The 12,500-nt window shown below is 41.5% G+C and overlaps 1 protein-coding gene across 1 annotated transcript in view; it reads left to right on the top strand.

The window, feature by feature from the left end:
• Positions 1 to 12,500, top strand: part of map3k9 (mitogen-activated protein kinase kinase kinase 9) — a 33,308-nt gene that overhangs the window by 3,847 nt on the left and 16,961 nt on the right. The window contains exon 2 of the mRNA XM_062522200.1: positions 4,715 to 5,128. Coding sequence (XP_062378184.1) covers positions 4,715 to 5,128 — 414 coding nt within the window. The remainder of the gene's footprint in view (positions 1 to 4,714; positions 5,129 to 12,500) is intronic.

Raw genomic sequence — 12,500 nt, 5'->3', positions numbered from 1 at the left:
CATACCCCCATAGCCCTATGTATTTTCCTCCAGTATCCACTGTACCATACCCCCATAGCCCTATGTATTTTCCTCCAGTATCCACTGTACCATACCCCCATAGCCCTATGTATTTTCCTCCAGTATCCACTGTACCATACCCCCATAGCCCTATGTATTTTCCTCCAGCATCCACACAGGCATACTGTACATACCACACCCCCATAGCCCTATGTATTTTCCTCCAGCATCCACACAGGCATACTGCACATACCATGCCCCCATAGCCTCCTCTAGCATCCACACAGGCATACTGCACATACCATGCCCCCATAGCCTCCTCTAGCATCCACACAGGCATACTGCACATACCATGCTCCCATAGCCTGTGTCTTTTCCTCTAGCATCCTCACAGGCACACAAACCATGCCCCCATAGCCTCCGCATGTGCATGTGAGATCTCACATTATAGACATTCAGCTCCTCTGTCTCCTACACACACACACTCCACACACACACTATAGACATTCAGGCGAGCTCCTCTGTCTTCTACACACACACACACACACACACTCCAAATCCTACACACACACACTCCACACACACTATATACTGTACATTCAGCTCCTCTGTCTCCTACACACACACACTCCACACACACTATAGACATTCAGACAAGCTCCTCTGTCTTCTACACACACACTCTGCGCATCCCTCGTTCCCAGCTCTCTCCCAGGGCGCCAGTTCATTCGTTCTTGGCCTACATTCCGTCTTCACCTTTGTCTGTTCCCATCCCATATTAGTGCATCACTCATTAAGATACTCACTAGTGCCCATATTAGTGCATCACTCATTAAGATGCTCACTAGTGCCCATATTAGTACATCACTCATTAAGATACTCACTAGTGTCCATATTAGTGCATCACTCATTAAGATGCTCACTAGTGCCCATATTAGTACATCACTCATTAAGATGCTCACTAGTGCCCATATTAGTACATCACTCATTAAGATACTAACTAGTGTCCGTACATCACTCATTAAGATGCTCACTAGTGCCCATATTAGTACATCACTCATTAAGATACTCACTAGTGCCCATATTAGTACATCACTCATTAAGATACTCACTAGTGTCCATATTAGTACATCACTCATTAAGATACTCACTAGTGTCCATATTAGTACATCACTCATTAAGATACTCACTAGTGTCCATATTAGTACATCACTCATTAAGATGCTCACTAGTGTCCATATATCACTCATTAAGATACTCACTAGTGCCCATATATCACTCATTAAGATACTCACTAGTGCCCATATTAGTACATCACTCATTAAGATGCTCACTAGTGCCCATATTAGTACATCACTCATTAAGATACTCACTAGTGTCCATATTAGTACATCACTCATTAAGATACTCACTAGTGCCCATATTAGTACATCACTCATTAAGATACTCACTAGTGCCCATATTAGTACATCACTCATTAAGATACTCACTAGTGCCCATATTAGTACATCACTCATTAAGATACTCACTAGTGTCCGTACATCACTCATTAAGATGCTCACTAGTGTCCATATTAGTACATCACTCATTAAGATACTCACTAGTGCCCATATTAGTACATCACTCATTAAGATACTCACTAGTGTCCGTACATCACTCATTAAGATGCTCACTAGTGCCCATATTAGTACATCACTCATTAAGATACTCATTAGTGTCCGTACATCACTCACTAGTAAGATACTCACTAGTGTCCATATTAGTATATCACTCATTAAGATACTCACTAGTGCCCATATTAGTATATCACTCATTAAGATACTCACTAGTGCCCATATTAGTACATCACTCATTAAGATACTCACTAGTGCCCATATTAGTACATCACTCACTAGTAAGATACTCACTAGTGTCCATATTAGTATATCACTCATTAAGATACTCACTTGTGCCCATACATCACTCACTAGTAAGATACTCACTAGTGCCCATATTAGTACATCACTCATTAAGATACTCACTAGTGCCCATATTAGTACATCACTCATTAAGATGCTCACTAGTGCCCATATTAGTACATCACTCATTAAGATACTCACTAGTGTCCATATTAGTACATCACTCATTAAGATACTCACTAGTGCCCATATTAGTACATCACTCATTAAGATACTCACTAGTGCCCATATTAGTACATCACTCATTAAGATACTCACTAGTGCCCATATTAGTACATCACTCATTAAGATACTCACTAGTGTCCGTACATCACTCATTAAGATGCTCACTAGTGTCCATATTAGTACATCACTCATTAAGATACTCACTAGTGCCCATATTAGTACATCACTCATTAAGATACTCACTAGTGTCCGTACATCACTCATTAAGATGCTCACTAGTGCCCATATTAGTACATCACTCATTAAGATACTCATTAGTGTCCGTACATCACTCACTAGTAAGATACTCACTAGTGCCCATATTAGTACATCACTCATTAAGATACTCACTAGTGGCCATATTAGTACATCACTCATTAAGATGCTCACTAGTGCCCATATTAGTACATCACTCATTAAGATACTCACTAGTGTCCATATATCACTCATTAAGATGCTCACTAGTGCCCATATTAGTACATCACTCATTAAGATACTCACTAGTGTCCATATATCACTCATTAAGATGCTCACTAGTGCCCATATTAGTACATCACTCATTAAGATACTCACTAGTGTCCATATATCACTCATTAAGATACTCACTAGTGTCCATATTAGTACATCACTCATTAAGATACTCACTAGTGTCCGTACATCACTCACTAGTAAGAAACTCAATAGTGCCCATATTAGTACATCACTCATTAAGATACTCACTAGTGCCCATATTAGTACATCACTCATTAAGATACTCACTAGTGCCCATATTAGTACATCACTCATTAAGATACTCACTAGTGCCCATATTAGTACATCACTCATTAAGATGCTCACTAGTGCCCATATTAGTACATCACTCATTAAGATACTCACTAGTGCCCATATTAGTACATCACTCATTAAGATGCTCACTAGTGCCCATATTAGTACATCACTCATTAAGATACTCACTAGTGCCCATATTAGTACATCACTCATTAAGATACTCACTAGTGCCCATATTAGTATATCACTCATTAAGATACTCACTAGTGCCCATATTAGTACATCACTCATTAAGATACTCACTAGTGTCCGTACATCACTCATTAAGATGCTCACTAGTGCCCATATTAGTACATCACTCATTAAGATACTCACTAGTGCCCATATTAGTATATCACTCATTAAGATACTCACTAGTGCCCATATTAGTACATCACTCATTAAGATGCTCACTAGTGCCCATATTAGTACATCACTCATTAAGATACTCACTAGTGCCCTTATTAGTACATCGTTCATTAAGATGCTCACTAGTGCCCATATTAGTACATCACTCATTAAGATACTCACTAGTGTCCATATTAGTACATCACTCATTAAGATACTCACTAGTGCCCATATTAGTACATCACTCATTAAGATACTCACTAGTGCCCATATATCACTCATTAAGATACTCACTAGTGGCCATATTAGTACATCACTCATTAAGATACTCACTAGTGTCCGTACATCACTGATTAAGATACTCACTAGTGCCCATATTAGTACATCACTGATTAAGATACTCACTAGTGCCCATATTAGTACATCACTGATTAAGATACTCACTAGTGCCCATATTAGTACATCACTGATTAAGATACTCACTAGTGCCCATATTAGTACATCACTGATTAAGATACTCACTAGTGTCCATATATCACTCATTAAGATACTCACTAGTGCCCATATTAGTACATCACTGATTAAGATACTCACTAGTGTCCGTACATCACTCACTACAGTAAGATACTCACTAGTGCCCATATTAGCACATCACTACTAGTATCAATACTATCAGTAGTAGATATACTTTATACTTTATCATACAGTATATGCAGTAAATAGCTACTTCTCACTTTCTTACAGTTAGCAACACTGTAATAAGAAAGCATGAAATATATTGTCGTGTAATCCCACTGGTAGCCATGACAACTCCTAAATGATGCTGTCGGCTGTCTGTCTGGAGATCATTATGGGAGTTATGGGATGGATGAGCTTCTTCCTACTGAAATGTCAGCCTCTTGTTTCTATAGTGACGTCCTCCGAGGGTGATGTTAAATGTTTACTTAACGGCGATATTTAGTTTGGAAGTGTGCTTTACTTCCTGTCCCTTGAGTTCTGTCTGCTCTTCACTCTGTCTTGATCCCTCCTTATTATTCCTTCGTTCATCATTTTCCTTTTGTTCTGTCTCTATTCTCTCCCTCTCTCCCCCTCCCTCCATCTCCCCCCTTTTCTCTCCATCTCTCTCTCTCTCTCTCTCTCTCTCTCTCTCCCCCTCCCTCCATCTCCCCCCTTTTCTCTCCATCTCTCTCTCTCTCTCTCCCTCCCTCCATCTCCCCCCTTTTCTCTCCATCTCTCTCTCTCTCTCTCTCCCTCCCTCCATCTCCCCCCTTTTTTCTCCATCTCTCTCTCTCTCTCTCTCTCTCTCTCCATCTCTCTCTCTCTCTCTCCCCCTCCCTCCATCTCCCCCCTTTTCTCTCCATCTCTCTCCCCCCCCCCCCCCTCCCCCCCCGCCCCAGTGCTGGAGATTGAGTTCTGTGAGCTGGCGCTGGAGGAGATCATCGGTGCGGGGGGGTTCGGTAAGGTGTACCGGGCGGTGTGGCGGGGGATGGAGGTGGCGGTCAAGGCGGCGCGGCGCGACCCCGACGAGGACGCGGCCCAGACGCTGGCCAGCGTGCGGCAGGAGGCCAAGCTCTTCGCCATGCTGCGCCACCCCAACGTCATGGCGCTGCTGGGCGCCTGCCTGACGGAGCCGCACCTGTGCCTGGTGATGGAGTTCGCCCGCGGCGGGCCTCTCAACCGGGCGCTGGCCGGCAAGCGCATCCCGCCGCACACGCTGGTGGACTGGGCAGTGCAGGTGGCACGCGCCATGCTGTACCTCCACTGTCAAGCCCTCGTGCCCATCATACACAGAGACCTCAAGTCCAGCAACAGTAAGTGTGTGTGTGTGTGTGTGTGTGTTTATGTGTGTGTGTGTGTGTGTGTGTGTGTGTGTGAGTGTGTGTGTGTGTGTGTTTATGTGTGTGTGTGTGTGTGTGTGTGTGTGTGAGTGTGTGTGTGTGTGTGTTTATGTGTGTGTGTGTGTGTGTGTGTGTGTTGGGAGGGGTGTATCTGTAACTTTGTGCTGCTGCTGCAGTGTTGATGTACACTGCAGTACAGAGTCACCCACCGACCTGTCCATCAGCACCCCCCCTTCCTCTCCCTCCCTCTCTCCATCCCTTTCCTCCCTCCCTCCCTCTCTCTCTCTCCCCCTCCCTCCCTCCCTCCTTGTCTCCCTCTCTCCCCCTCCCTCTGTTCCCAGTGGATGGGTTGGTGTGGTTTCCCTGCTCCCCTCTGTCTGCTAGTGTTTACAGTTTTTTACAATCACTTTGCTACTATTTTCAGAACCTTGATGTAATTTTTCAAAACTCTAGACACAAAACTCAAAACGGTTATCACTTGTAACACAGGCCCTCTAATGTTCAAAACATTGGATTGTACATTCACATCTTCAAAGAAATCTTGCAATTGCACAATCATTGGTTCAAAAAACAAATTTACTGTGAAATACCACTGAAACATAACTATAGATCACCCGCACACAAGCAACCGATAGTTTCATTGTGTCATTGTTCGTACAATCATTAGATATTGTAGAACAAAATAGGTGATACAGGTTTCATTATGGTACTACAGGAACAGTACAGTAAACACATCTCTGTAAAAGCACTGCAGTAGTAGAGAGAATACTACAGACACAGTGGAATCATTGATCAAAGTGGAATCATTGTAATATTGATTCAAAGCACTACAGTACAATCACAACATAGGTTTATTTGAATTAAAGTAAAAATAATTAGCTATGAAATAGAAAAGAAAATTCAGCCTGATGAAAATATAAAATATAAAAAATATATTTTTTTATATAAAGATATAAAATATTAGGCTACATCCATGGATAATTGGTTCATGCTCCACGCTCATTGGTGACAGTGAATCTTGTTACAGTATCTTGAAACTTTCATGATTTGCAGTAAACATGGAAGATTGTGTGCCTGTTTCGTGTTTCCATACAACTGCATAAGAGTAATGCAACAGTTACTTATCATTTTGAGCAGTTGTATCAATTGATAGTTAGATCATTGTAAGGAAATGAATATACGCTCATTTGAAATGTAATGTGTGAATTGCCTTTTGAGATAGTAGTACTTTGATGTTAAGTTGTATCATATTGAACGGGTGAGTTTTGTTGAATGAACAAATGATCTAAGTTGTATGTGTATTGTATCCAAGCAATTGAGAAAAGGGTTAGAGTTTTGAAAAATGAGCATTTTGATCATTGGTTGTGAGTTTTGTGTCTAGAGTTGTGAAAAATGACATCAAGGTTCTGAAAATAGTAGCAAAGTGATTGTAAAAAACTGTATCTTGTGTCACTCCATCACTGGAGTGGGGACATGTAGAGTGTGCTTGCTTGTCGTCGTGTGTGTTGACGTGCAGAACAGAAATGTGCATGTTGATGTGTATATCGAACCTCTTGTCTGTCAACAGCAGAAAAGGTTTTAACCTGTTAATGTGGGATGTGTGTATTTGTGTTTATTTGTGTGTGTGTGTGTGTGTGTGTGTGTGTGTGTGTGTGTGTGTGTGTGTGTCTCTCTCTCTCTCTCTCTTTCTGATCTTGCCTGTGTTGACATTGTGTCCACAGGTCCTCGTTTGTTGGGTCTGTAAAGGTTGAAAAAACAATCCCAAACGCGCTACACAAACACGTCGGACGTTCTCCCTTTACATGCGTGAAGAACAATGGATCAGTAGACATGTGGAGTTAAATGGTAATATTATTAGGAAATTCACCACGATTAAATCTGACTCCATAGATTGTATTGTAACCTCTAATACATTACCAAATAACTAATGATGTTAACTATGGCAGAGAATGGCAGGGCACACTAAACTTTTAGAGATATGCAAACTGAGCGAGGAGAATTAACCATTTATTAGGCCTTGAGCCTTAGGTAAGAGTAAAAGTATCAGTAATTATCCTTAAACAAAGTAACAAAGGATAAGTAATCTTAACCTCAAAACAAACAATAAACTTGGACTTAAACCTTAACAAGTTACCAAGTTACAATGCTACATACACCAGATAAACAATATATCAAATAATGAAAATAACAAACCCCATAAAGAAATCAAAAGATAGATAGATAGATAGAGAGCAAGAGAGAGAGAGAAAAGGCAGGGAGAGAGAGAGAGAGGGAGGCAGAGAGGGGCAGAGAGGTCAGTGTGACCTCTTGCCTAGACCAGAGCAGAGCAGGAAGAGAAGAAGTCACCTCTTGCCCAAAGCTGAGAAAGTGAGAGAAGAGACCGAGGTGAGAAATTCTCAACCTTAAACTATCATGCAGGTCACCCCCCAACCCTGTGGGTGGGATGTGGGTGTGTCTACCACCTGAAGTTCTCCCGTGTAGTTCTTACTCTACAATTATGTATACATACATTAGTTTGCAATGAAAGCGTGATCAGGCTGTTGCCCACATTACAAGTATTAATTCAAGACCAAACATGGATGTATTATCATTTGTCATGAAACAGATACATTTCAGTTTCCAACATTAGTTCATCAGGCATGGAGAGGGGGAGAAGAGGTGTGTCCGAGGGCCTTTCACCAAATGGCCGGCCACACACACAATGGGAACAGTTCAAATGCAAATAGATCACCTGGACACAAAGGAGTCTAACTGTGAGGTCGTCTCCCCCGTTCTGAACTTTAGGGATGTTTCTCAGATGGAAAATTTACCAGCTTACAGTCGCCCCATTGACACTGTGAAGTCATTATCTCATAAGTGTCAAAAAATTAAAGCTGGTCATCCATATTCACATATTTGTCCATAGTGTCCGAAGGAATCTCTCAGAGTAGTTTTGACATTAGTTGACCGAGCTTCTCCGGTCTGAAACAAGTTCTCAGGATCAGGTGAGCATTGCTGTAGCGTGGAACATTCTTCTTCGTGTAAAAGCAATCTGGAGTTGAGCAGAATCGTGAGAGTATCGTCTGTCTGCTGTAACATTAGAATATCAATAGTCTTTTGCTTTTCAATGAGTTGGGCATGTATATAGGGAAAAGACAGGAAAGAGAGAAAGAGCAAAACAAACAAACCAATATACAAATTTCAAAATAAATGGAATTAAACACATTCTGGTGTATCTCAAATTGGAAAAAATGTTTCATAAGATAAATCATCTTTGTTACTGGCATTATTTGCACACTGAATACAAATTTATGAAGAAAATCAAATCAAATAATCAAAGAATGTATATAAAATGATAGTGGTTAAAAGGAAAGCAAATTAGTTCATCCCAGCAGTTAAAATTCTTCAATTTAAATCATTAATCGAAAATTTACTTGTGTGTGTGTATGTGCTTTATCACTTCTGGACATTCAACAATAGACTTAACATTTAGTTGGTATAAGAATGTCGGCATGATGTGTCTGCCACACAGTCAGCTGCACATGGGCCTCCTTTTGGCAGAGACAGGTACAGACATTAAAATTTCAGGTGGTAGTCATACTAATCAACAATCTACAACATTGTATCTCCCATTTTTTTTTTTTTTTTTTAAATATACATTTTTATGGGCATTATTTGTTAGTCACGAGAGATCCAACCTAACATTCATTCAGCAGATACTCTTTGGTTCAGTGACCGTTCATTTGGTTTAACCGGTGAGTATAAAGAAAAACAAAAAGTGTGAAGAATAATCATGCTACTAGCATCTGCACAGTTAAATGCTTTCAAGCCTCAACACTTACAGAGTCTACACACTCACTATACATGAGCATACAACAAGCTAGCAAATACCATAATCTTCAAAGTAAATTAAAACACTGTCTGAATATCTGACTAACAAATTTCCCATCAGAGCACCTTGGGAGAACAATGCTACAGGTTGTTGCATGGAATTATCTGTGCTATTATTAGTATAGGTTAATGTTATCATGTTCAGTTTAAAAAATATAAATTCTGTCTTACCATGGTCTTGAATGGTTAGTCTGCATCATTACATTGTCCTTCAGTGAAAGCACACACACACACGGCAATTTTGCGCCTTAACACCTAGAACAATGGATGGGTCCAGAGGCATGGGGGTTGATAGGAGAAGCAAAGGTGTTAGATGATTGGACTCTGCGTTGGCGGTGTTTTCGAAAGCCTGTTGACCAACATGTCTGCATCTCATGTTCTGATTTTCCACATGAGTTGCAGACAATGCTTGGGTCGTTTGCGTCCATGTGTTGGATAGCCTCCTTTTCACAGTGTGTTTGCGCTGTTCCAGTGGTGTTAGAAGAGACGTCGTTGCTTGAGTCGGCTGTGAACGACAATTCTGACGAAGCAACATATTCTAACATCGCTTTGGGGATAGCCACATATCTCGCATCAGAGAAAGGTTTCAATGACTGCGCGGTGTTCAAGAATGAATATATGAAAAGAATGAGAAGTAACAAGATAACACCGTCCATCATTGCATGTTTTGTTGTTTGTAACGCATGTATTTCAATGAAAAATCGCCAGTTGCATATCTCTATCCCACTAGAGTAAGAAGTAATGCCTTCAGTTTCAACAATTTCAGCCATTCTCTGTCTTAATGTATTAAACAAAGAAATATTATCACGTGTCTACATCTGTCCATGTTCGTATTTCCGTATAACGGAGAGAGCAAAGTTTCTGAATCTTTAGGTGAGTTGATGCGTAGGCCTATGCGTGTGCTTTCTGCTACACGTCTTTAAGAAGTTTTTCTACTCACCAAATTTCAGAAATATAGGTACATCCCGTCATAACGTTCACGGTCGAGGTCGCCACTTGTAAGAGGGTGCAAAAACAATCCCAAACGCGCTACACAAACACGTCGGACGTTCTCCCTTTACATGCGTGAAGAACAATGGATCAGTAGACATGTGGAGTTAAATGGTAATATTATTAGGAAATTCACCACGATTAAATCTGACTCCATAGATTGTATTGTAACCTCTAATACATTACCAAATAACTAATGATGTTAACTATGGCAGAGAATGGCAGGGCACACTAAACTTTTAGAGATATGCAAACTGAGCGAGGAGAATTAACCATTTATTAGGCCTTGAGCCTTAGGTAAGAGTAAAAGTATCAGTAATTATCCTTAAACAAAGTAACAAAGGATAAGTAATCTTAACCTCAAAACAAACAATAAACTTGGACTTAAACCTTAACAAGTTACCAAGTTACAATGCTACATACACCAGATAAACAATATATCAAATAATGAAAATAACAAACCCCATAAAGAAATCAAAAGATAGATAGATAGATAGAGAGCAAGAGAGAGAGAGAAAAGGCAGGGAGAGAGAGAGAGAGGGAGGCAGAGAGGGGCAGAGAGGTCAGTGTGACCTCTTGCCTAGACCAGAGCAGAGCAGGAAGAGAAGAAGTCACCTCTTGCCCAAAGCTGAGAAAGTGAGAGAAGAGACCGAGGTGAGAAATTCTCAACCTTAAACTATCATGCAGGTCACCCCCCAACCCTGTGGGTGGGATGTGGGTGTGTCTACCACCTGAAGTTCTCCCGTGTAGTTCTTACTCTACAATTATGTATACATACATTAGTTTGCAATGAAAGCGTGATCAGGCTGTTGCCCACATTACAAGTATTAATTCAAGACCAAACATGGATGTATTATCATTTGTCATGAAACAGATACATTTCAGTTTCCAACATTAGTTCATCAGGCATGGAGAGGGGGAGAAGAGGTGTGTCCGAGGGCCTTTCACCAAATGGCCGGCCACACACACAATGGGAACAGTTCAAATGCAAATAGATCACCTGGACACAAAGGAGTCTAACTGTGAGGTCGTCTCCCCCGTTCTGAACTTTAGGGATGTTTCTCAGATGGAAAATTTACCAGCTTACAGGTCTTTGTTTGGTAATTCCACAAACCCATGGACATTATCTCTGCCCCATTCATGTGCTCTTATTGAGCAGGGCCAGACCAGGACTCTTATTGAGCAGGGCCAGTAGTTTACCTGAGTGGCCTCCTGCTCATTCATGTGCTCTTTCTGCACTTTATCCTTCTGTACTTCAGAAGATCTTCATCTCAGAGAAGCTTTGATTCAGTTTATTTTAAGGCACAGGTGCAAAGCTGTTAAGTGACAGTTTTCATCTCTGTTACTGATTTGTAAGCACTGTTACAGATTTGCTGAGTGTTTTGGAGAAATCCTGAGTTCTAAGAACTCTTTCTCTCTCTCTCTCTCTCTCTCTCTCTCTCTCTCTCTCTCTCTCTGTGTGTGTGTGTGTGTGTGTGTGTGTGTGTGCTTGTATTTGTGTGTGTGTTTGTGGGAAAGAGAGAGAGCAAGAGAGAGTGAATATGTGTGTGTGGAGAGAGAAAAAGAGAGAGTAGATCTGTGTGGTGTGTGTGTGTGTGTGTGTGTGCAAGAGAGTAGATGTGTGTGAGTGCATGCATCTGCCTTCCCAGCATTTGGGGCTTTGTTTTTTGGGGGGAGGGGGGTACATATGCGTGTATATAAAGTGTGTGTGTGTGTGTGTGTGTCCCAAAAAGAGTGGAGCATGGTGGAGTTTTGTGTGTGCCGTATAGATAGTTGTATGTGAGTGTGTGTGTGTGTGTGTGTGTGTGTGTCTTCGGGGGTAATCCAGTCTTTTGCAGTAGGTTCGCCCTGCTGTCTCCGTAAACCCCAAGCCTATTACCAGGGGATTTGTCCTTCACTCACTTCCACTCTTTCCTATTGGCTGCTGCCGGCAGCCATCCGTATCCCATTGGTGTGTCCGATGTGATTAGCCCCGACCCTCACTTGTGATTGGCTAACAGGGTGATAAGCCACTCTCTCTGGCTGCCATCAACAGCTCAGCAGGGAAGATGGGAGACCACATACTGTACACTCATGCACACACACACATTGTCAAACACACACACACACACACACAACTGTTAACACAACTACAGTGCAACCACACTTACTTACACAAAGACTCAAATACCATACATGCACACTCATGCACCCACATACACATGTACACACACACACATACAACCGCAAACGCAACTACAGTGCAACCACACTTACTTACAGAAAGACCCAAATACCTCACAGGCATACAGTACATACACACTCATGCCCCACCCCCCCCCCCCCCACACACACACACACTCCACGTAATGATGTGCCTTGTTCCAGCATTCCCATAACTGGCAAATAACGTTTGATTTGAAGAGCATGGCCTAAACAACATCACCACAGAAATGCTCTAAGCAACTACTTTTGGACTCCTAGAACCCCGGTTCTCTGTTCCACC

This window comes from Sardina pilchardus, chromosome 20 (assembly GCF_963854185.1).
Source record: "Sardina pilchardus chromosome 20, fSarPil1.1, whole genome shotgun sequence".
Lineage (NCBI taxonomy): Eukaryota > Metazoa > Chordata > Actinopteri > Clupeiformes > Clupeidae > Sardina > Sardina pilchardus.
The sequence above is the reverse complement of the archived record's forward strand: the minus strand, read 5'-3'. Positions and strand labels throughout refer to the sequence as shown.